General features: G+C 46.2%; 1 protein-coding gene across 1 annotated transcript in view; it reads left to right on the top strand.

The window, feature by feature from the left end:
• Nucleotides 1–642: 642 nt before the first annotated feature.
• TBC1D30 (TBC1 domain family member 30) overlaps nucleotides 643–24,848 on the top strand; it is a 103,748-nt gene continuing 79,542 nt past the window's right edge. The window contains exons 1-2 of the mRNA XM_062203294.1: nucleotides 643–1,099; nucleotides 5,691–5,855. Of these exons, the coding sequence (XP_062059278.1) occupies nucleotides 643–1,099; nucleotides 5,691–5,855 (622 nt within the window). The remainder of the gene's footprint in view (nucleotides 1,100–5,690; nucleotides 5,856–24,848) is intronic.

Raw genomic sequence — 24,848 nt, 5'->3', positions numbered from 1 at the left:
CACTCGGCGTTTTGTGTAGTGTCAGGGAACGAGCTGGTCTTAATCTGGCACTGTGTTCACTGCAGGAATCAAGTGCACCGCGCTTTTAGGTCCCAAGCCTGTGCCAGGTGCTCAGCGCGCTAGAAAGGTCATTGTGGGACGCTAAGCCCGGGCGCCCGGACCAGGTGGGAAGGTGAGAAGGGCCGGGCAAAGTGCCCCGCGTGTGCAAAGGGACTCCTGGTCTCGGCCAGTTTACTGGTGGTTGAACAGGACGCCGGAGTTGCCCTCCTTTTGGGTTCAATCACGTGCTTCACAGGTGAAGGCGGCAGCGGCGGGAGCGCCCTCCCCCCGCTCCGGGCTGACGGGTTCCTCCTGAGCGCGTTCTGGCCGCGTCCTTCTCCTGCATCCGAGAGCGCTCCCGGGCCAAGTCCGGCCTAGCCGGCAGCAGGTGTGCCCAGGTAGCGCGGCGGCGTGGCCATCCCCCTGGCTCTCCCGGCCGGGCGCCTAGCGCAGCGGCTGAGGTGAAGATCCGGCAAGTCGGGAGCCCGTTGGCGCCGCGCCCCGCCGCAGGCTCCCCGGGCCCGGCCGAGGCCGCGCCTCCTCCCGGAACTGGCTGGCGGGGCCCGGCGGACAGAGCGGCGGCGGCGGCGGCGCGCGGGGGCCATGGAGGTGCTGCCCGCGGGCGGGGGCCGGACGGCGCGCGCGGAGCTCGAGTTGCCCGGCGGCGAAGCGGGGCTGGGAGAGGCAGAGCGGGGATCTGTCCCCGGAGGGGCCGAAGCTCCGCCTCGACAGGGGGCGGCCGAGCGGCTGAGGGGCTCCCGCGGCTCGTGGGAGGGCGAGGAGGAGCCGGAGCTCGGCGGCCGCACGAGCCGCACGGCGTCCCTGGTGAGCGGGCTGCTCACCGAACTCTACAGCTGCACCGAAGAGGAGGAGGCGGCGGTTTCGGGCCCGGGGCTCGGGGCCCGGCGGCCGCGTCGCGACAGCCTCGACAGCTCCACCGAGGCCTCGGGCTCCGACGTGTTCTTGGGCTGCCGCGGGGCCGCCTGTGACTCCCGCGTGCTGCAGGAGCTGCAGGAGCGGCCGAGCCAGCAGCACCAGAGGCGGTACCTGCAGCGGAAAGGTGAGGCCTTGGGAGGGGGGTCCCCGCCCCGTGTGCCCGCGCTCTGGTGCTCACCTTGTGCGCGCCGGGCCCGAGAGGCCACGCACTCACAGGTTCATGAGCGCACCCAGTCCTTAACGCCCCCGCCCGGCCCACCCCTTCTCGGGTGGGTGAGACCAGGGGCTGGCGTGGTGCGGAGGCCCAAGACCTGCACAGCTGTTAGGACAGGCTTGGAGTTTCTAATCTACCTACAGGGTGCCGGCAGAGCAGGCTTTTATTTATTTATTTTTTCCTCTCAAGTCCGCCTTGATGGCCACGCCTCCTGGATAGTGTTTAACTAGTGAGGCCGAGTAATTCGTTCGTGCGGTTTCAAAGCCGAGCGTGTGAACGCGGTTTCTGGCAGCACGCAGGGTTCCGAGCAGCTCACCGGCTGTTCGGTTCGCGTCTTTTCTTCCTGGTGTCGGCTTCGCCGAGAGCCCGAGCGCCTTGGCTCCTGCTGGTTCCTTCAGCCGGCGTGGAGAGGTCGATCGGAGAACTGCCTTGGCTTTCAGAGGGAGAGGCTAGTTTGGAGTTTGCTTCGTGATAAACTCTGATGCTCCTGTCCATGATCACCGAGAGATTTTCCTCACTCGTTGGTAACAGCTACCCTTTCAGGCGCTAACAGGTATTTCAGTTGTCGTTTGTATGCACGGATCAGGAGCTCCGTGTGTAAAATGAAGTCAGCCGTGGAAAACACACGCAGGCACCGCAGGTTTCTTGAAAGTAAGGTCCTTGTGCTACAACACGAGGGGAGGCATCGTGGTCTTCCATCTCCTCGTGGTAGAGTCAGTCCAGCTGGCTCCAGGAAAGGAAAACACACACCAGAAGAATAATAAATCGTCTGCTTTCTCAGATCTATGAAAACAGCTTTCAACTTCCTCTTCCGACTTCATAGAGAGGAATTTTTTTCCCAGTTGATTGTTCTAAATGGCTTCCACCTTCCTCCCAGGGTGTGGGACTATGACTGGAATTGTGCCTGATTTTTTTTTTTTTTTTTTTTTTTTGCTAAAGATGTATTTTGTTTATTTGAAAGGCAGAGTTTCAGAGAGAAGGAGAGGGAGAGAGAGAAAGTGAGTGAACCTCCATTTGCTGGTTCATTCCCCCAAATGGCTGCAATGGCCAGGGCTGGGCCAGACTGGAGCTGGGAGCCAGGAACTTCTTCCGGGTCTCCATCTTGGGTGTAGGGGCCCAAAGACTGAGGCCATCTTCTGCTGCTTTCCTAGGGACATTAACAGGGAGCTGAATCAGAAGTGGAGCAGCAGGGACTTGGACTTGGGCCTGTATGGGATGGGGACTTTGCAGGTGGAGACTACCTACTACCCCACAACACTGGCCCCACTATTTGGCCATTTCGTTGTATACGGTTATTTGGCTGTTCTCCAAGTGTTTCTGTCAAAAGTTCCATGGGGTCATAGGTATGTCAGACTCTAATAATAAATAATCGGTTTTGAAGAATTGTGATTTGGCGCTCTTTTTACCACACAATTCACTTTTGTTTAAGGGGTTTGGGAGATTAGAACTTTCCTTTTGTAAGAGAAGAATTGGTAAGCTAAAGTTTAAAGAAGGTCACAGAGCACTGTCGGACAGTGACGACTGAACCACACAGACGGGGGACACGGCATGGGGAGGGGTTCGTTCTCGGGTATTTTAATTGCAGGTCAAAAACCTGCCCATATGATTTGTGCCCAGAGACTTTTCAGGAGAGCCAGGGCCATAGATGATGGAGAAATGATGGAAATTCATTTGGAGCATCAAACGGGAAGAAACAGAAAATAGCCTTTGATACGCCGCAATTCAGTGGATTCTAAGAGTGGAGGGTTGAAATGTAGAGTTTTAAAAAGTGGACAATTCCTGTTCCTACATCTGTTTGTAAAGAAAACCATAATGTCTTTAAATCACTCATGTAAATAGATGACCTTTTTGCAGTGTAAAAAAAAAATAAATAAAAAATAAAGAAGGTCACAGAGGCCAGCGCTGTGGTGTAGTGGGTAAAGCCAATGCCTGTGTCTCCAGCATCCCATATGGGCACCAGTTTGAGTCCCAGCTGCTCCACTTTTGATCCAGCTCCCTCCTAATGCACCCGGGGAACAGTGGAAGATGGCCCAAATGCTCAGGCCCCTGCACCTACGTGGGAGACCTGGATGAAGCTCCTGGGTTCAGATCGGCCCAGCACTGGTCATTGAGGCCATTTGGGGAGTGAACCAGTGGATGGAAGATTTTTTCCCTCCCTCCCTCCCTCCCTCCCTCCCTTCCTCTCTCTCTCTAGTTTGAAATAAATAAATAAATCTTAAAAAAAAATAATAGGATGAAGAAGTAGCTAATGATGGAGTTAGGGATAAAAAAAAGTAGCACTATAGCTCTGCACATGGATTTCATCTGAGTGACCGCTCACTCTATTAATCATTCGTGAGCCCTGTAAGAGTCTGTTTTGCCCAAGTCTTGTTGCACAGCTAGTTGCCTGCTAACTCTTTCTTTCCTTGTTCATAAACCCTATGGGGATGAGCAAGCTGCTGTGTTATAATAGCCCTGTTCACACATCCACAACACACCTCTTTGTTGATAAACATCATCAGAGTGCTCTGGTTAAAGAATCAGGTGATGGATATAGTAGTCTGCCTACACAACACTGTTTATTAGGTTCTTCGGTTGTTTTTCAGGGTCAGAACAATCCCCTGTAACATTGCTAGTCTTCATTGCTGAAAAGTCTTGTTTATTGCAGGTAGCCTGTGTATGACTTCTGTCCTCTCACTGTCAGGGATTTTACTGTAGCACCAACAGCACCTATATTTAGATGTTTACCTTGTGCAGCTCCTTTGTGTAGGTGAGGCTGGTTCCTTGGGAAATCAAATCTGGACTGTCTTTTTGGTGTATCCATGGTTAAGGGCAGGAACTTCGGGGTCATGCTCCTGGGCTGATATTCTGCCACTCTTCCTCACTAGCTGTGGAACCTTGGGCAAGCAGTTTAACCTCTCTGTGGCTATACATAGGGGTAATAATTATTCCTACCTCAGAGAACTATGGAGGAAATTACATATGTTAATGTGTGTAAAGTGCTCAATGTTACATATTTTTATTATATATCCTGGAATTCCTTAGAGTGAACATTGGTCCTAGGTCGTCAGTTGAGTCTCCTCATTTTTCCTCAATTAGTAGACACTGTGACAGGGGCTTTGGCCAATGCCACAGGACATAAAAAAATGAAAGAGACCTGTCTCTGTCCCCACGATGCTTATAAACCCACAGACACTGCTGTAGGAGACATTTCTACACTCAACTCCAAAATATTTTCCCACGCTAAGCAATGCATATGATTCCAAGAGTTACAGGTACCTTAAGAGTCACTGAAAATAAGATAATGTAATAACTCTGGTGGAGCAAAAGCATAATTAAAATGCCAGGCAATTACTACCTCTTTTATTGCTGGAAAGAAAATTACTTGAACATTCAAAGAAAGATATTTGCTTTATCTGAAGCAGCCTGTGAATGAGGAGCCTCAGGTCTCCTCTTGCAGCTTGTGTTATATTTGATCATCCTTCGAACCCAAAGGTTTTCTTTTAACCTCAGGGTGCCATTGCTTCTCCTTATATCCCACAAGGTTTGAACTTAGAGAGGAAGCACTGGCCCTTTCTTCTTCTGGGTAATTCCTTATTCTTCCTTTAGGTGGTATGTATAGTAATCATTGTAAAGACTGTGCACTTTGGTTTCTCAGCATTATTTTGTGTCCTGGGCACAACTTGAGACTTGGAGCACTACCGTGCCTAAGATCACTTAATAGTTGGCAGATCTAAAAACAGTTCTTTTTAACTCAAGGTCAAATGCATTTTGCACCGTATGGTCACATATGAGTGTTACATCATTCCCTGCAACTCTTGGCTACACTCATCAGGCTATTACTCTTTGAACATGGCTTTTGCTTTCTTCTGATTCTCTCTAGTTTCTCCAGACTCCTTTAAAAATGACAGATCTAAACCACACACAGGGGCCTGGTGTTGTGGCATAGTGGGTAAAGCTGCTGCCTGCAGTGCTGGCATCCCATAAGGGCACCGGTTTGAGTCCCAGCTGCTCCACTTCTGATCTAGCTATCCAAGTCCTTGGGCTTGGGCACCTGCCTGCATGGGAGACCGGGAAGAAGCTCCTGGCTCCTGGCTTTGGATTAGTCCAGCTTCGGCTTTAGATGGCTCTGCCTCATATCAGAGTGCATGAGTTCCTGTTTCTGCTCTAGATTGCAGGTTCCTGCTAATGTGTAGCCTGGGAGGCAGCAAGTGATGGCTCCAGTAGCTGAGCCTGGTTTTAGCCTGATACAGCCCTAGCTGTGGTGGGCATTTTCGAAGTAAACCAGCAGATGGAAGTTTTCTTTTTATTCTTCTCAAATAAAATAAATAAATAAATAAATAATTTTTAAAAAGATGATTGAGTACAAAATTTTTGAAATCCATGTGTATAGAGATTTTCAAAAAGTTAATGTGTATTGTGCAAAAACCGCATGGATTTCAAAATATGTTCCATAAATTTCTTAAAATGCCCTCGTATTCTTTCAAAGTACTTACTGTCTTATTTTTTTGTTTGCTGATAGACACCAGTGAGCTGAGGATGATCCTTCAAGAGCTCACACACAGAGTCGGTGTACAGTCGGCGAAGTTACTTCGGCAGCTGAAGCAGAGAGACAGGCTTCTGCACAAAGTGCAGAGGAACTGTGATATTGTGACTGCTTGCTTGCAGGCCGTGTCACAGAAGAGAAGTAAGTACGGCTGCGCGTTAGTCCTTGGGCCACATACGACTGGAATGTTGGTGAAGCTGAGGCAGTTACTGTGTTTTGAATACAGACTGAGCATCCCGGTTCCAAAAATCCAAAATCCAAAATGTTTCAGAACGCAAAATTTTTTGAATGATGACAAAATGCTCAAAATGTTTGAAATTTTTGGATATGGGATTTTCCGACTAGGGATGCTCAACTGGTAAAAATCTATGCAAATATTTCAAGAAGTGAAAAACTTTGAAATTAGAAACACTTCTGGTCCCAAGCATTTCAGATAAGGGATGCTCAGCTGGTATTGTGAAAAGTTCTACACGGATGTTTTTGCTTTCAGAACTCAGAACTATGAACAAGTTAGACAACTTCCTGTTTTTGGTTAAAGTGTGTATTTCATGTTTTGTGTTACAACCTTAGTCCTGTTGTAGATTAGAGATAGTACTTCACTTTGATAATGATTGTTTTTACCCAAATATTTATTTATTTATGCTAAATAATGACTCAGATCTTTATTTTTGAAACAGGATGAAATAGATGTAATCTAAAAGGCATGTCCCTGTTTGCTTGTTCTTGGTGTTGCTCTCATGAGGGAATTAAATGATTGACTTGAAAAGGAGACCTTATTAACAGGACCTTACGATTTACTCTGAAGTCTGAAAGGAGCAAAATAGTTTAATGACTGAACTCCTTCTCTGAGTAACCCACTCATAACTAAGAACTGCTCAGCTTGTTAATGGAGTTAAAACTAGTTATTTTTACAAAAAGCTTAAGAAAATGGAAAGAATGTTAAATTACTGGTGTATGTTAAGTACTAGATATAAGAGCTTGTGCACTAATTTTATACTTCTCCATGCAATAGTTTTGCATTTTATTCTGCTAACATTTCCCTACTTTTTTTTGCATTCTCTGTTAACATGCAGCATGGCAGAACAGTATGTTCAGGTATGGTCAAGACTGGCACAAGTGATGCATTTTCATAAAATGTCTGGGGCAACTTTTCAGGTGCATGTGAAAGTTGCCTTTTCTTGTTCCTTTACTCTATCATATTTTCTGTGTGAAGTATCACTTCCTAAAGTATTTTTATTTTTTAAATTCTAACTTGAGGTGTGCTTGTTTTCATGAACCAGTTTTCAGGGCTTGATTAATTTCAAGTAATAAAATGAATGGTTTAATTTTCCATTTCTATGTCGGTTATTAAATGAAATTCCTGTATCTTTGATTCCTCTTTTATTATATTGCTGCTTGTTATCCCCAAACTATTATCCATGCTGTTTATGAAAGACATTTTCACCTAGTGTGTATTTAGCAGAATTCTGTTTGAGTCTCATAATGATGTCATTATGATCTGTAATAAGGAGGGATGTGATTGAGTAGGCTGGCTTTGAACAGGATTTTCTCCAGAGCCAGGCATTTGTCTGAAATAGCTGGAGAATTAATAAGAGTGTGTGTGTGTCCATATCTATGATATCTATTTACAAAAGGTTGGCATGTATTAAAAGTACTTGACAGTTTTCATGGACTTTGATCGATTCAAAAGTGTCAGGTAAAATTAATATTACTTTCCCCATTCTATCAAGAGATACTTTTATTTTTTTCTTCTTTCAATTACTTTTTATCTGCCCGTTATTACTGTTTTTAGTAGAAGTGAAGCACACACAATGGTAAAAGCATAGAGTTTCCATGTATGGAGAAATAGAAGAGAAGGGATGGAGCAGATATCTGGAGACAGAGGAGATACCAGGCTGGATGGGGTCTTGCTTGGTGGATTCCATTGGTAGTCACTAGAGACTGGTAATTATTTAGATTGGTTTACTTGATTGACAGAAGGACTGGCAACCTACATCTTTAAGAAGAGTGTGCCCATAATATCTGGATTAATTTGTGAATCTGTGAGTTGTCTCTCTAGTTCCAGCCAAGGGTTTGCACTGCAGAGAACATGGAGTTGTCTGGCCTCTTTTCTTGCGAGTTCAGTTCTCACCTCAGTAATTGGACTCTATGAAAGGGAAGAGAATTTTTTGGTTGCCATAACTGCATGAGAATCATTATTCTCATCATGTGATACTGTGCTGTGTGAGGCGTAGACAGTGTTAAAATTTGTCTGAATGGTTGTATATCCATTGTAGAAGTCCAGAGGTGAGATACTTTATGACTAAGTGTTTGATTCCTGTAGTATCATGTTTGCTTCTTTCCTTAAAGTCAACTCACAGTAAATACATTTTATTAGAGCTCTGAAGAGTTGAGATCTGTGTCACACTGAGTAACTGAACTTTCATTGCAGTAGTGGTTCTCAGTGATGTATTCACAGAGAATGTGTTGATTTGTTTGTGTTTAATATGCAAAAGTCCAGATAGTCTCCCTTTTGCCTCTCTGGATTCAATGCTTGTAATTCTTTGCATAAGTGACTTCTTTTCTTCATAACACACTGTAGAATAGAACTGTTCTAGTTTTTTATTAAAATAGTTGTTTCTTGTTAATTTGCCAAAGATAATAGTTTAGAAATAAGAAGCTTAAGTATGGATTATGAACCAAAATGACTAGATCATTTTCATTTCTAATGCAGATGATATAACTGCTTAGACTTTATGGTATGCTATACCAAGCCTTCTTCTGTTAGTGTCTCTCAGTGTTAACATTGGGATGGGAAAAAGAAAAGGGGGGTTAATTTTTTTTAATAGAAGAGCATATTTCCCTCCTTCTATTTAATCATTCATCCTAGGATATCCACGGTATAACCAATTTGTTACTAATGTTAAAATAAAAGCTAGTAAAAATAACAGAGCTGTTACCCTTGCATTGAGTACATGCTTTATACCAAATTGTTGCTTTTATGTTTTATGGCAATGCTGAAAATTTTTAGGCAAATTTTATCAGGACACTGAGATTCAGAAAGTTAAGTAATTTCCTTTAGGTCACACAGCTGATAAGTGGTTGAGATGGAATTTGAAGATGATACGTTTCTCAAAAGTCCACTCTGTTACCATAAACTGTCATATAAGAGAGTCTTACTTTTTCAGAGCAATGACATAGATAGCTATGTAATATTATTGGGATACACCTGAGTAATAAGAAATCTATAATTTACAAAGGACATAAAATGGTGTTTCAGGTTTATTAGACTGTCCTGCTTCAACATAGTTTGCATATGAATTATTTTATCTTTTCTTGGCCAAGTGGATTTTTGAACAACTATAGCTTGATTTGCAGGAAAACCCGCTTAAAATTTTCAAAACAACAAGAAAAATACAAAGGATATTTGGTCAAGAGACTGATCCTGATATTAAGATTTTTATGTGTTTTGCTCAATCTGTTTTTCCTGACGGGAGAGAGGAGTTCATGTTAATTGTTATCATTGCGGAGTTGTGCAGTCTCTTGCACTGATGTAGTAAATGTTTATGCTGATTGAGTTTGTGAAATTATGGATTACATAATGAATAGAATTGGTTGTCACTGACAAGTGTGGGGAGAGAAAACATGAACACAATGTGTGTATCTATGGGAGTGTTGGGAGTATTGTCTTTATGTCAGCCTTGATAGTGAGCACAGATGTTGTAGACAGCCTGTGGCCTCATTTTGTTGTATGTTCACCCTGGCACCTGACAGTGATGTGATTAAATCTCACTTTCTGTCGTAAATGCCTGGCAGTGATCGATCTTTAACAAATGGCTGCGTGATCTTCATTTTCTACATTCTGTGGCTGACTTATCTACAACAGAACTTTGTCCTCAGTGGCAGGGAAAGGAATCTGAGTGGCCTTAAGTTTGTAGCACTGAAGCTCAACATTTCCCACCACAAGCCAGTTCTGTGTGTGTGTGTGTGTGTGTGTTTTAAAGATTTATTTATTTATTTGAAAGAGTACAGAGAGAGTGAGGGAGAGATACAGAGAGAGTCTATCCTCTGGTTCGTTCCCTAGATGGCTGCAATGGCCACGACTGGGCCAGTCTGAAGCCAGGTGGCTAGGAGCTGCCACGTGGGTGGCAGGGGCCCAAGTATTTGGGCTGTCTTCTGCTGCTTTTCCTAGGCCATTGGCAGGCAGCCAGATCTGAAGTGGAGCAGCTGGTACAGGAACCAGCACCCATATGTACCCATATGGGATGCTGGCATCGCAGGCAGTGGCTTTACCTGCCATGCTGCATCAACCCTGTGTACGTGTATTTTTTTTTTAAAGATTTATTTATTTACTTGAGAGGCATAGTTACAGAGAGAGGGAGAGCCAGAGAGAGAGAGAGAGGTCGTCCGTCCGCTAGTTCACTCCCCAAATGGCCGCAATGGCTGAAGCTGAGCTGATCTGAAGCCAGGAGCCAGGAACAACTTCTGGGTCTCCCATGTAGGTGCAGGAGCCTGTAGCACTTGGGCCATCTTCCACTGCTTTCCCAGGCCATCAGCAGGGAGCTGGCTCAGAAATGGAGCCATCGGTGTCCATGTGGGATACTGGCCCTGCAGGCGGATGCTTAACCTACTACACCACAGCACTGGCCCTGTGTGTGTATTTTTAAAGCACTTTCCTTTCTCCCTCCCTCCCTTCCTCCCTCTTTCCCTCTCTCCCTCCCTCCCTCCCTCCTTCCCTCCTTTCCTTGCTTTCCATTTTATTTGAAAAATACCAAAACACAGAGAGAGAGAGAGAGAAACACACACACACAGACAACAGATGGAGATCTTCTGTCTGCTGCTTCATTGCCCAAATACCCTCAATATCCAGGGCTCGGCTAGGCCAAAGTCAGGAGCTCTGAACTCAGTCTGGGTCTCTCACAATGGTAGCAAGGACCCAAGTATCTAAGCCATCATCTGCTGTTTCTTAAGGTATGCACTGACAGGAAGCTGGATCAGATGTGGAATTGGGATTCAAACCAGGCACTCTGATATAGGATGCAGGCTTCCGAGTGCTGTTGTAACCACTGTGCCAAATGCCTGCTCCTTGTGTGGTTCTTTTTAAATTATAACAGTAATATACCCAACCAGCAATTCCACTCCTGGATATTTATCCAAGGTAATTGAAGAAAGTATTCCTAGAAATACTTGGACATGAATGCTTATAGAAGTGTTATTCATGATAACTAAAACAATCCAGCTGTCTACCAGGGGCTGAGTGGATAACCAGATTATGGTACTATCCATACAATGGAACGTTATTCAGCCTTAAAAAGGAGTGAAGTATTGATTCATGTTTCAAAATGGCTAAACCACGAAAATGTTAATTATAGGGAAAGCAGCCAGGCCCAAAGCTCCATATATTGTATGATTCTATTAGAAATGTCCAAATGTGGCCGGTGCTGTGGCACAGCAGGTTAAAGCCCTGGCCTGAGGTGCTGGTATCCTATATAGGCACCAGTTCTAGTCCTGGCTGCTCCTCTTCCGATCCAGCTCTCTGCAATGGCCTGTGAGAGCAGTGGAGGATGGCCCAAGTGCTTGGGCCCCTGCACCCACGTGGGAGACCCAGAGAAAGCTCCTGGCTCCTGGCCTCGGATTGGCACAGCTCCGGCCATTGACGCCATTTGGGGAGTGAACCAACAAAAGGAAGACCTTTCTCTCTGTCTCTCTCTCTCACTGTCTGTAACACTACCTCTCAAATAAATAAATAAAATCTTAAAAAAAAGGGAAATGTCCCTTGCAAATCCATAAGACAGAATGTTAGATGAATGGTTGCCAAGGGCTGGAAGTAGAGGAATGGAGAGTGACAGCCAGTGGCCTAGATTGGAGTGGCATATGCCAGTGGCATATTGGAGTGATGGAAATATTACAGAATTAGTGGTGGCTCACAATTTTGTGAATACACTAAAATCATTTATATATAGTATTTTATGGTAGGTGAATTATATTTTAATGAAACTATTAAAGTGTAATATATTCATAGAAATTTGGGAAAATACAGAAGCATGAAGATAAAAATATTTTTCTAAAGATAATCCCTTCATATTATTCAAATGATTTTTTTAAAAAAGATTTATTTATTTATGTGAGAGGCAGAGTTACAGATAGAGGGAGGGAGAGAGAGAGGGAGAGAGACAGAGACAGAGAGAAGAGAGAGAGGGTTCTTCATCTGCTGGTTCACTCCCCAAATGAACGTAATGGCCGAAGCTGGGCCAGTCGGAAACCAGGAGCCAAGAGCTTCTTTTGTGTCTCTCACATGGGTTCAGCGGCTCAAGTACTTGTGCTGTCTTTCTCCTCTGCTTTCCCAGGCCATAGCAGAGAGCTGGATAGGAAGTGGAGCAGCTGAAACTTGAACCAGCACCCATATGGGATGCCGGTGCTGCAGGCAGAGGTTTTACCCACCGTGCCTACTACATGGTGCTGGCCCCTGAAACCTTACTTTTTTTTTTTTTTTTTTAATATAGAGACTTCATTATTTAAGCATGATTGAAGCATGACTAGTTGTATAGAAACGTGAGGGGTAGGTGTTTGGCACAGTGGTTAAAATGCCACTTGGTACCTGGGTTCAAGTCTTGGATCCACTCCCAATTCCAGCTTCCTGCTAATCCACACCCTGGGAAACAGCCGGTGATGGCTCATGTAGTTGGGTTCCTGCCATTTACATGGACTGATTTCCTGGCTCCAAGCTTCAACCTGGCCAAGCCCCAACTGCTGTGGCCATTAGGAAAGTGAACCAGTGGATGAGAGATCTCTCTTTCTGTCTTTCTCTCTCCTTAAAAAAAAAAAAAAAAAAAAAAAAAAAAGTGAATGGACAAAATGTGTACAATCCCATGCCTTTTTAAAAATAATTATTTTTATTTATTTGGAAGGCAGAGTGACAGAGAGAAAGAGATCTTCCATCCACCAGTTCATTCCCCAAATGGCCACAATGGCCAGGGCTGAGCCAGGCCTAGCCAGGAGCCATCCTGGTCTCCCATGTGGGTGATGGGGGCCCAAGTCCTTGGACTATCTTCTGCTGCTTTCCCAAGCAAATTAGAAGGGAACTGGCTGGGAACCAGACTAGCTGGGGCTTGAACCTGTGCCCTATATGGGATGCCAGTGTTGCTTTACCTGCTGCACCACAGTGCTGGCCCTGTGTCCAGTGCTAATAGTTTGAGCAGAGCAGCATGTAAGGCCTGTCTGTCCAGATTCTTCTTGGCCTCTCTGTGCAATGTCCTTCCTCCCTGGTCCGAGGCAGGACCTTTTCTGAAATGGGGTCTTATCTGCTCTGAGACAAGGTCATTTCTGTATGGCCAGCTTCAAGACAGGAAGGTAGGGGGAGAGTAGAGTGTATTTTTAGTCCCCAGGACCTTCCTTGGGGAGCACACAGAGCAGGGGAAGCGAGTGCAGAAGACAGGCAGAGACTTCGCCTTCTGAGCCCTGAAGCCCCCCAACATTGTAACAGAAGACTGCCTGTAACCTCCATCTCACTGAAGCCAGGAAGTCTGGACAAAACCCAAACTACGCGTCTCATCATGTCACAGCCGCACTCTCAGCAGGTTGTCCAGGCCTCTGCTTTAACGCTGACCATTTTGCAGGAGTGGAAGTGTGGTTCTCAGCCTCATCAAGGTGGAGAGAAGAGGCAGGATCTGAGTACTCCTCCATGGCTTTCTCCCCTTTCTCCCAGTTCTGGGTCTTTTGTGGAATGTGTGCTGTAAAATGGGTTGGATTTTCTTTTATTTATTTATTTATTTATTTTAATGTTTTTGACAGAGACAGTGAGAGAGAGAGAGAGAGACAGAGAGAAAGGTCTTGCTTTTTCCGTTGGTTCATCCTCCAAGTGGCTGCTATGGCTGGTGCATTGTGGCCCGCGCGCTGCACTGATCCGAAGCTGAAGCCGGGAGCCAGGTGCTTCCTCCTGGTCTCCCATGCGGGTGCAGGGCTCAAGCACCTGGGCCATCCTCCGCTGCACTCCTGGGCCACAGCAGAGAGCTGGACTGGAAGAGGAGCAACCAGGACAGAATCCGGCGCCCCAACCGGGACTAGAACCCGGGGTGCCGGTGCCACAGGCGGAGGATTAGCCAAGTGAGCCGTGGCGCTGGCTGGGTTGGATTTTCATTTTCCTCTGTTTGAGATTTGGCTTTCTAGGATTTGCTGAATCCATTTCCACTTGTCTGTGCTTTGTCAGCTGCAAAAAATCCATTGCTGTTCTCCCTGCTGCTGCTGCAGTTTTTTTTCATCCCCTGGTCCTCTTGGGTTAGATTGGGGGGAAAAAACTCACTACTTTATTTTTAGTGTGGTATTTGGTGGGAACCAAAATAGATGGATTTGCATCTTTGCAGACCCTGGGGGGCAGCTGTGATTTCAGGAAGTTGGAGTCAAGTTCCAGAGCCAAGAATTGAACCCAAGCACTCCGATGTGGGATGCAGGCATCTTAACTTCTTTGCTGGAATGTCTGGTCTCTCAGGTTTTTTTTTTTTTTTTAAGATTTATTTATTTATTTGAAAGGCAGAATTACAGAGAGGCAGAGGCAGAGGCAGAGGCAGAGGCAGAAAGAGAGAGAGAGAGAGGTCTTCCATCTGCTGGTTCACTTCCTAGATGGCCACAACAGCTGGACCTGTGCCGATCAGAAGCCAAGAGCCAGGAGCTTCTCCTGGGTTTCCCACATGGGTGCAGGGACCCAAGGACTTGGGCCATCCTCCACTGCCTTCCCAGGCCATAGCAGAGAGCTGGATCAGAAGTGGAACAGCTGGGACTTGAACCAGCGCCCGTATGGGATGCCAGCACTGCAGGCGGTTACTTTACCCGCTGTGCCACAGTGGCGGCCCCTCAGGTATATTTTTCATGTAATTAGCAGGTTTGTCTACCCTGAAGTAACTTGGTAAGAATATGACCACATGTAATGATTGATTAAAATTCCTTACAACTTATTTTTAACAAAGTTTATTCTCATTAACTCTTTAGCATCTTATAGCTGTAATTTTTTTCATTTTGTCATTATTTATTCTTATATATACTGTAAATTTGTATAATATCTCAAAATAGTTTTTAAACCTTATATTTCTTACAAATTCTTGTGACTTTGAAAAAAATGATCTTTCTGGTGACCTCATTATGAAGGGAACTCATTTTTAGAAAAATAATTTCTGAATCGTAGTCATGATAATTGAGATCTAGCAGAGAAATAAAGATGGTTTCTATTTACACACAGGTGGGGCGTGGGAGAATGAAGAGCATCTGTCAAGCTCAGCTGGTCAGAGGGGGTGATTTCTCTCCTAAGTTTTCATTAGAACTGTATTGACGTTTGTTTATGTTCTCTGTGTAGGGTAGGGTGTCTGGCCTAGTAGTTAAGATGCTCCGTGTTTCATACTGGAGTACCAGGGGTACAGTGTAGGCTCTGTTCTTGATTCTAGCTTCCTGCTAATGTGGACCCTCGAGGCAGCAGGTGAGGGCTCAAGAAGTTGGGTCCTTGCCACTGATGTTGGAGACCTAAGCAGAGTTCCTGGCTCCCAGTTCCTGGCTCTGTCCTGCTTTTTCAAGCATTTGGAGAGAGCTGATAGAAGCTCTCTCAGTGTCTCTCTGTCTCTGTGTCTCAGCTCATCAAATAAGACAGCCTGTTAAACTAAAAATGATACAAACTAGGATGGACAGCATACAAAATTAATACATGGGCCCTTTTCAGAAAAATCTTATATACATATATTATGACCATTTTTGTATTTAGCTATGAGAGAATACTTCCAAAAGTGGGAGATTTTAATCATTTTATGTTTTCAAAAAGAGATCGCTCCATGAAGCCATTTTTTCCAGACTGTATGTTTCAGAAGTAGTATTCAGTCCATAAATAATTATTCTGCATCCACAATTTACCGGGTGTGCTGTAGGTGCTGGGAACACAGTGATGAAGAACCTATCGAGATTGACACCTCCCAATTTGAAGTGTTTTTTATCCTAAGTATAAATGCAAGATTAATTGAAGTATTTTTCCCCCAAAGGAATTGACTGTCTTTTTTTTTTTTTTTAATTTTTGACAGGCAGAGTGGACGATGAGAGAGAGACAGAGAGAAAGGTCTTCCTTTTGCCGTTGGTTCACCCTCCAATGGCTGCTGCGGTAGGCGCGCTGCGGCCGGTGCACTGCGCCGATCCGATGGCAGGAGCCAGGTGCCTCTCCTGGTCTCCCATGGGGTGCAGGGCCCAAGGACTTGGGCCATCCTCCACTGCACTCCCTGGCCACAGCAGAGAGCTGGCCTGGAAGAGGGGCAACCGGGACAGGATCGGTGCCCTGACTGGGACTAGAACCCGGTGTGCCGGCGCCACAAGGCGGAGGATTAGCCTAGTGAGCCGCGGCGCCGGCCGACTGTCTTATTTTATAGGACAATTGACTGCATTTTTAAATGCCAGATCTCTAATCAACAGCAAAACACAATATTATAATATAATTTTATATTTTTATATAATCTTAGCTTACACTGAATGCTTACTTTTGGGAATTTTATTTAAACCTTCAAATGTCATTTTCCACTGTAAGGAAATACACAGTTACAGTATTCCTGGTCTTGCAATTCCTTGAGGATCTTTGAAAAGTTACTGCCTGTGTCTCACTCACAGCCATTCTGGCATGAATGGCATAGACCATGATCTGAACATTGGGATTTTTTTAAGCTTATGGGGCTATGGTAATGAGCAGAAAAGCAGTGTGACTGCTGGGGTAGTGCTTAATGTTGACAGCTCCCTGAAGTCAAGGATGATGGCTTAGGCCTATTGCATCCCTATTCTCTCACCTCGTATGGAACAGTTGACCTAGCAGTGATCAGCAAAGATCCATTGCTTGGCTCCTGGCTAGTTCTGTCTGGAGTTGGTTCATCATTGGGATGACTCACTCCACTCATTCGTGCTGCTCTCCATTTACCATCCCCTCCTGACAGAATACCCAAATCTCTACTCCTCCCGTGTCTGCACCTACAAAGCTGACTGCAGCCAGAGACACACATACCATGCTGACCACTCCCTGCTGAAGCGGGTGACTGCCAGCCTCGTGGACACCCAATGGGGCTGCCCGCCACCTGCTGTTTCCACAGTGTGTTCACACGCTCGCTCTCCCTTTTCGCATCCTGTTCTCTTATCTCACCCTCAGCTGCTGTGTTCGCTTTGTATCTGAACTGAAATGTAAGCAGTCCGGAGAATGTGCGCATCCTCCTGTCTGTGCTCGGTGCCTTCCTCCGGGGACTAACGTGGGACTGTCCCATTGCCCTTGGAAACATGGGACTCACCTTCTCTTCCCTACTCAAGGACTCACCACGCTTGATGTCCCTTCATCAGTTGTTCCATCTCTACTGGGTCTTTCAATCTGCGTGTACACACTGTTTTGTCTTTCATTTAAACCAAACACTGGAGACTCACACATCTACTCAGCTACCACCGTGCTTTGCTTTGCTTATTTGCTCACCAAGTGGGCAATAATATTGTCCCTACCTATCTCTGGAATGTTTTGAAGATGAAAGTAAAAGTCCTTTGGAATGTTAAATCTGTATCTGTGGGAAGGGTCTTTAAAAAGTTCATGGAAAATACATTTTGTGAAAAAAGCTGCATAAATGTAATTACGTTTCCCCACAAACTTCTTGCAGTACCTTGGTGTGTGTGTGTGTGTATATTTGTTTAGTTTTTTTTTTTTTGGACAGACAGCGTTAGACAGTGAGAGAGAGAGACAGGTCTTCCTTCCGTTGGTTCATCCCCCAAGTGGCCGCTACGGCTGGCGTGTTGTGGCCGGCGCGCTGTGCCGAACCCAAGCCAGGAGTTAGGTACTTCCTCCTGGTCTCCCATGGGGTGCAGGGGCCCAAGCACTTGGGCCATCCTCCACTGCACTCCTGGCCACAGCAGAGAGCTGGACTGAAAGAGGAGCAACTGGGACAGAATCTGGCGCCCCAACCGGGACTAGAACCCGGTGTGCCGGAACCGCAGGCGGAGGATTAACCTAGTGAGCCGTTGCGCCAGCTTCTTTCATTGTAAAATTAAAAGTTCTGTGTTGGGTACTTTCTGTATGCTGGGATACAAAGATGGAAATACACAGTTTCCTTGGTGAGTTTTCAGAAAAATGAAGTCAGAGAAACAAAAAAGTTTACAGTATAGTTATTACTCTAATAGTGGATAACTCTCATCTTTATACATTATGTGTTAATACTCTGAAGTATTCCAAATCTGAATTTCCAATATGATCAGCTAACAAATGGTGGTTTTCAAGTGTACTATGTTTTGGCCTGAACTTCCAGTGAGTTTCAGTGTTTCCAGATAAAATTGTGCATGTTTGTGAAATTTGTCAGGGGGATGCTTAGGAGAAGGTGTTTCTGATACATGGAGTTTTAGACAAGTCAAAGTTGATCTGATATTCTTGAGAAGGGCAAGTTTGAGTACATTAGGTTGTCTGAAGGTCCTTCTACTGTGGAAAAACAAAACAAAAAAATCTCAAGAAGTTTGCTGCGGGGTTGGTGCTGTGGCATAGTAGACTAAGCCTCTGCCTGTGGTGCTGGCATCCCATATGGGCACCAGTTCATGTCCCAGCTGCTCCACTTCCCATACAGTTCTCTGCTATGGCCTGGGAAAGCAGTAGAAGGTGACCCAAGTCCTTGGGCCCCTGTACCCCCATGGGAGACCTGGAAGAAGCTCCTGGCTTCTGGCTCTGGGATGGCCCAGCTCTGCTGTTGTGGCCGTTTGAAGGATGAATCAGTGGATGGAAAACCTTTCCATCTCTCCTTCTCTCTGTCAGTAACTCTACCTGTCAAATAAATAAATAAAATCTTAAAAAGAAGGCTGGTGCCGTGGCTTAACAGGCTAATCCTCCGCCTTGCGGCGCTGGCACACCAGGTTCTAGTCCCGGTCAGGGCACCGGATTCTATCCCGGTTGCCCTTCTTCCAGGCCAGCTCTCTGCTATGGCCTGGGAAGGCAGTGAAGGATGGCCCAAGAGCTTGGGCCCTGCACCTGCATGGGAGACCAGGATAAGCACCTGGCTCCTGGCTTCGGATCTGCGAGATGCGCCGGCCGCAGCGGCCATTGGAGGGTGAACCAACGGCAAAAAGGAAGACCTTTCTCTCTGTCTCTCTCTCTCACTATCCACTCTGCCTGTAAATTAAAAAAAAATCTCTTAAAAAAAAGTTTGCTGAATTATCTAAGAGTTATTTTGTGGATTAATGGTCAAGATGGAACCAGACCCCCAAATAATCTCTGTATATACAGTTCCTCTTTGTTTTAAAAAACATCCTTAAGAATTTTATTTATTGAGAGGCAGAGAGATAGAGATCTGTCTGGTGATTCACTCTTCAACTACCTATAACAGCCGCGGCTGGGCCAGGCCGAAGCCAGGAGTGTGGAACTCAATCCAGGTCTGCCAGGTGAGTGGTAAGGACCCAACTACTTGAGCCATCATTGTTGCCTCCAGGGATGCACATTAGCAGGCAATTGGAATGTGGAGCCCAGACTCCAGCCCAGACACTCTGGTATGGGATGTGAGTGTTCCAAGGGTGTCTTAGCTGCTGCACTGGTGCCTACACTCCTCCTTCTCTGCTTGATCTCCTTTCTTTGGCACCACTTTTCAGGCCCCTGCATCTGTCACGCTAGAGTCTGGCTTTAGGCACCTCCCCCTGGAGAAGGAAGAGAGGAAGGGTAAACATTTGGGAGAAAAGTCTGGGCTTCTGGGGCAGGACTGCCCTTGGAGCGCGGATGGGGCCCGAGGGGGGTTGATTGATTAAAGATGTAGATTCTGCAACCTTCTCACGTGGGCTTGGAGCTGCGTTCTCCACTCAGCAGATGTGTGGGCTCATGCGGGTTCCTTAGCCCCCTGTGTTTCAGTTTTCTTGTCCGTGAAATGGGGATAATGGTAATTGTCACTTCATAGGGTCATTATGAGAACCAAGTTAAGTATTTAAATGTTTAGAATGCTGTTTGGCCATGTTATTTCCTATAATTGCCATGATTCTTGCCGCATGGAGGTTTAGAGGCTACCTTTTCCATCAGCATTTGTATATTTGCCTATTTAAGACAATCATAAAGACTGCTGTGTTTTTCTCACATTAAAAAAAAAACTTGCTAGGGCCAGTGCTGTGGCTCACTTGGTTAATCCTCTGCCTGTGGTGCCTGCATTCCATATGAGCGCCAGGTTCTAGTCCTGGTTGCTCCTCTTCCAGTTCCTCTTCCATTCCAGCTCTCTGCTATGGCCTGGGAAGGCAGTGGAGGATGGCCCAAGTGCTTGTGCCCTGCAACCGCGTGGGAGACCAGGAGGAAGCACCTGGCTCCTGGCTTCGGATTGGCGCAGCGCGCTGGCCATAGCAGTCATTTGGGGGGTGAACCAAAGGAAGGAAGACCTTTCTCTCTGTCTCTCTCACTGTCTAACTCTGTCAAATAAATTAAAAAAAAAAAAGTGAAAAAAAAACTTGCTGAGGAGTGGGTGTTGTGGTGCATCAGGTTAAGCCACCACTTGGGATGCCTGTTATTTCGTATCAGAGTGCGGATTTGAGTCCTGGCTGCTCTGCTTCCAATCCAGCTTCCTACTGATGCTCTTGGGAGGTAGCAGATAATGGCCTGAGTGCTTGAGTCTCTGCCACCCATATGGGAGACCTGGATGGAGTTCCTGGCTCCTGGCTGCAGCCTGACTCAGCCCCAGCTGTTATTGCCATTTGGGGAGTGAACCAGCAGATGGGAGATCTCTCTCTCCAACACCCTCCTTTTTAAATACATACATACATGTATATAAGAACCTTTAAAAAATTCATGAGATGGAATTATTTTGAAGATGAGATGTTGAATACCATCATTAAGGATTTCATAGCTTTTAAGCTCATTGGCAAAAGATTCCTTGCTCTTCTCCAGTAACGTGCAAGGAGATTGTTCTTACTTTACGTGTTTCTGTGGAGCATATGATTCGTGAACGTGTTTTGGGAATTCTCGTTACATCTGAAAGTAGGCCCTGTATGTCCAAAGGGTAAGAGGGGCAAAGGTGAGGACCACCCAATTTGTGAAGCACCAGGGACTCTTCCAAAGAAGTAGCATCAGGAAGGATTGACAGAAATGTGCCATGTGGACGGACAGGAGGGGTGGAGGACCCCTCCTCCAGGCAGAGATCACGGCACAAGGGCTGGGTGGCAGCAGACATTTCGGGGTGCTGTTGCTGGATGCAGGATTAGAGGCTGGGGTGGAGGGGATGTCCTTCAGCACAGAGCACAAGGGTGGCACGAGGGTGGTGCTCATGTTTCGCAGGTCATTTTGGCAACATTGTGCACTGGTTAGAGAGGAGCAGTGCACGTGAGGAGCATCAGGCAGAAGCCTGTGCACCAGGCCCTTGGAGCTGACAGGCCCTTGATGGAGTAGAGGGGAGGCAGGGAGACACTTGGAGGGAGGGTGGGAAGGAGCAGGGCCGAGGACTTGGGGAGGGCGTGGGAGGCTCTCACCAGGGGCAGATTCTCTGGACAGGTTGTGGGGCTGCTGGACAGGCTGCAGGGGACAGAAGCACCAACAGGGAGGGCCGTTCCTCAGAAGCTGCTGGAGGCCAGGGGCAGAGTTTCAAGGATAATGCTTTAGCTTCCTTTTTATTTTTTAATTTGAATGTTAATTTATTTTTCATTTTATTTGAAATGTGGGGGTGGGGAGGGGAGAGATATTAAGGTTTCATCTACTATTTTTCTTCCCAAATGCCTTCAATAGCCAGAGCTGGGCCAGGCCAAAGCCAGGAGCCTAGAACTCAACCTATGTCTTCTATATGGGTAGCAGGGACCCCAGTACTTAAACCATCTTAGGGTGTGCATTACAGAAAGCTGGATCAGAAGTGCCTGAGCCAGAACTTGAGCCAGGCACCTTGATGTGGGCATCTCACATGGTGTCTTTTTTATTATTTTAAAGATGTATTTAGAGTTACAGAGAGGCAAAGGCAGAGAGAGAGAGAGAGAGAGAGAGAGAGAGAGAGAGAGAGAGGTTTTCTACCCGCTGGTTCACTCCCCAGAAGGCTGCAATGCTTGGAGCTATGCTGATCTGAAGCCAGGAGTCAGGAGCTTTTTCCAGGTCTCCCACATGGCTTCAGGGGACCAAGCGCTTGGACCATCTTCTGCTTTCCTGGGTCATAGCAGAGAGCTGGGTTGGAAATGGAGCAGCCAGGTCTCGAACTGGTGCCTGTATGGGATGCTGGCATTGCAGGTGGCGGCTTTACCTGCTACGCCACAGTGCTGGCCCTTCACATGGTATCTTTTTTTTTTTTAAAGATTTATTTACTTTATTTATTTATTAATTATTTGAAAGAGTTACAGAGAGGCAGAGGCAGAAAGAGAGAGGTCTTCCATCCACTTGTTCACTCCCCAGAAGGCCACAACAGCCAGAGCTGAGCCAATTCGAAGCCAGGAGCCAGGAGCTTTTTTGGGGTCTCCCACATAGGTACAGGAACCCAAGGACTTGGGCCATCTTCTACTGCTTTCCCAGGCCATAGCAGAGAGCTGGATTGGACGAGGAGCAGCCGGGACCTGAACCGGCACTCATATGGGATGCTGGCACTACAGGCAGTGGCTATACCTGCTATGCCACAGTGCCAACCCCGAACATGGTGTCTTAAAACTGTTGCACCAAGCACCAGTCTTGCAGGTTTAGCTGGCAAATAACAGCTCTCCAGAACACAGCACACATGAGGAGTCTTCCAAAAGCTCATGGGAAATACGTGTTAGGAAAAAAGCTATGCATGGATTACACTATTTTTTTTCCACCATAGAATAAACTTACCTTTTACTTCCATTTTCCATGACCTTTTTGAAGTCCTGTCATAGAATTATATAGAGAAGTTTATTAGGAAGAGGATTGAAAAGGGCACTGGACTCTGGTGTTTTTACAACAACGTAAGAGGAGTTTCTTTTTTCAGTCAAGTGGTGGGGATGGAAATCAGCCTCTTGTGAGTGGGTAGTCAAGGTTGTTGATAGCAAGGGTGTTATAGTCATTCTGAGGGTTTTTAGTGACGAGATGAGATGGGAGTAGAACCAGGCTTGCTCTACATTCCTTGTACAGAGCCTATACTGCCCTCCATTGGTTAGAATTGATTAATCTTTCCTCTTCAGAACTTCATAATTTTCTATACTTACTTCTAGTGGAGCACCAATAACATTTTGATTTATTTCTTTATGCATCTGTTTACTTCCCCTGCTCATTAGACAAAGGTCTGAGGAAGGGGCTATGTCATTCACCCTTTCCTGCTCAGCATTTATTGCAAAGCTTGGCATTACTGTGGGGCTCCTTGAGTATGCATTAGATACTTGGATATAAGGGCATCTGGATAAATTGAGATTGGATTAGAGTTGCTGTGTGTGTGTGTGCGTGCGTGTGTGTACACACATGTGAAGCAGGTGACTCAGTCATACATGTAAGAGAGGCCAGGAATGGCTCAGAACCCAGAAGCAGCAGAGCATACTTAGTGTCATAAGGGAGGGAGAGAGAGAGAACTCAAGATTTCCTATCTGCTGGTTCACTGCCCAAATGCCTGCAGTCATCAGGAATGGGCCAGGCTAAAGCCAGGAAACCATAACTCAATCCAGGCCTCCCACTTGGTGGCAGGAACCCAACCATTTGAGCCATCACCTGCTTCTTCCTAGGGTGTGCATCAGCAGGAAGCTGGAGTAGGCAGCTAGAGCTGTGACTGTAACCCAGGTAGTCTAACGAGGGATGTGGACGTCCTCCCCAAATGAATACCCCGGCATTGTGAAATTCTGCCTGCTCAGTTCTAAATGCGTATCTCGCTCCCTGCATCTCCCTTCCTAAAATGCAAGAGGTCTTTCCTCACTTGTTTCATGGCATTTTTGGTGTCATTTTGACTTTCCGTTGACCATATGCTATCGAGTAATAACAATGTCTTTTTTTTTCTTGTGATGGCATGAGCAAATGGAAATGTGTTTGTAATGGGCTCTCTGTAGGCCAGCGCTGTGGCTCGCTAAGCTAATCCTCCGCCTACGGTGCCTGCACCCCGGGTTCTAGACCCGGTTGGGGTGCTGGATTCTGTCCTGGTTACCCCTCTTCCAGTCCAGCTCTCTGCTGTGGCCTGGGAGTGCAGTGGAGGATGGCCCAAGTCCTTGGGCCCTGCAACCGCATGGGAGACCAGGAGAAGCACCTGGCTCCTGGCTTCGGATTGGCACAGCGTGCTGGCCGTAGCGGCCATTTGGGGGGTGAACCAACGGAAAAAGGAAGACCTTTCTCTCTGTCTGTCTCTCTCTCTCACTGTCTAACTCTGCCTGTCAAAAAAAAAAAGTGGGCTCTCTGTAGAAATATATTTTGATATCATAGATTGGAAAAGGATAGTCTAATGAATGCATGTCACATCTTATGCCTAGCCTATTTGAGCTCTTTTTTTGGTTCTATCTAGTATTGTCTTCCTGACACCATTTACAGAAAGAGATGTTCCAGAACACGATCAGTAAGGCTGTCAAGTTTTTCGTTTGGCCTGTGATCTTTCCATCACGTGTGAACGTTGCTGTAGCTGAGTGCCTTTTTTTGGGGTGGGGGGTGCCTCCTGGTCCTCCAGGAAAAATATCCTCCTCTTGCTGCCACTACCCAGAATAGCCAGTAGAGGGCAGACTGGCTCCTTTTTCTTGGACTCTCTCCTGTCTCTGATCTTCACCAGTTTTCTGATTTGTCAGGTCACACAATTTCAAGAATCAATAATTTAATTAAAAATTAGTAGAAAATGGTTACAAAATGTATTTACCTGTTTTCTCTCATAAGGATGGGGATCCTTTTTCTTCCAAGGGCCATTTAGATACTTGTAACACCATTTGGGGACCATACAAAATTACCAACCTAAAAATTAATCTGCTGCTATTCCATTGAATTTTGAGTCCCACCTGTGGTTGTCTTGGCAGGGCCAGACCAAATGATTTTGCAAGCCTTAAACTGCCCAGGGGCTGGAGTTCCCCACCCTGCCACCTTGAGTCTTCTGGGGCAGGTCTTTTCCAGTGCACACGGATGTCCCTCTCTGAGCATTTTCTGCCCTAGTTTTCCTATGAGCCCCCCACCCGGAGGGTACAAGGGGCTCAGCCTTGGACCCCTGCAGTGTGTGGAGGGCTGTAGTCTTGGACAGAGGGTCTCATGATTGGTTCCCACAGTGAGGTCTAAAGGACACGAGACTTTAG

Source organism: Lepus europaeus, chromosome 10 (assembly GCF_033115175.1).
Source record: "Lepus europaeus isolate LE1 chromosome 10, mLepTim1.pri, whole genome shotgun sequence".
Taxonomy (NCBI): domain Eukaryota; kingdom Metazoa; phylum Chordata; class Mammalia; order Lagomorpha; family Leporidae; genus Lepus; species Lepus europaeus.
Note: the sequence above shows the minus strand (reverse complement) of the source record. Positions and strands in the feature narration are given on the sequence as shown.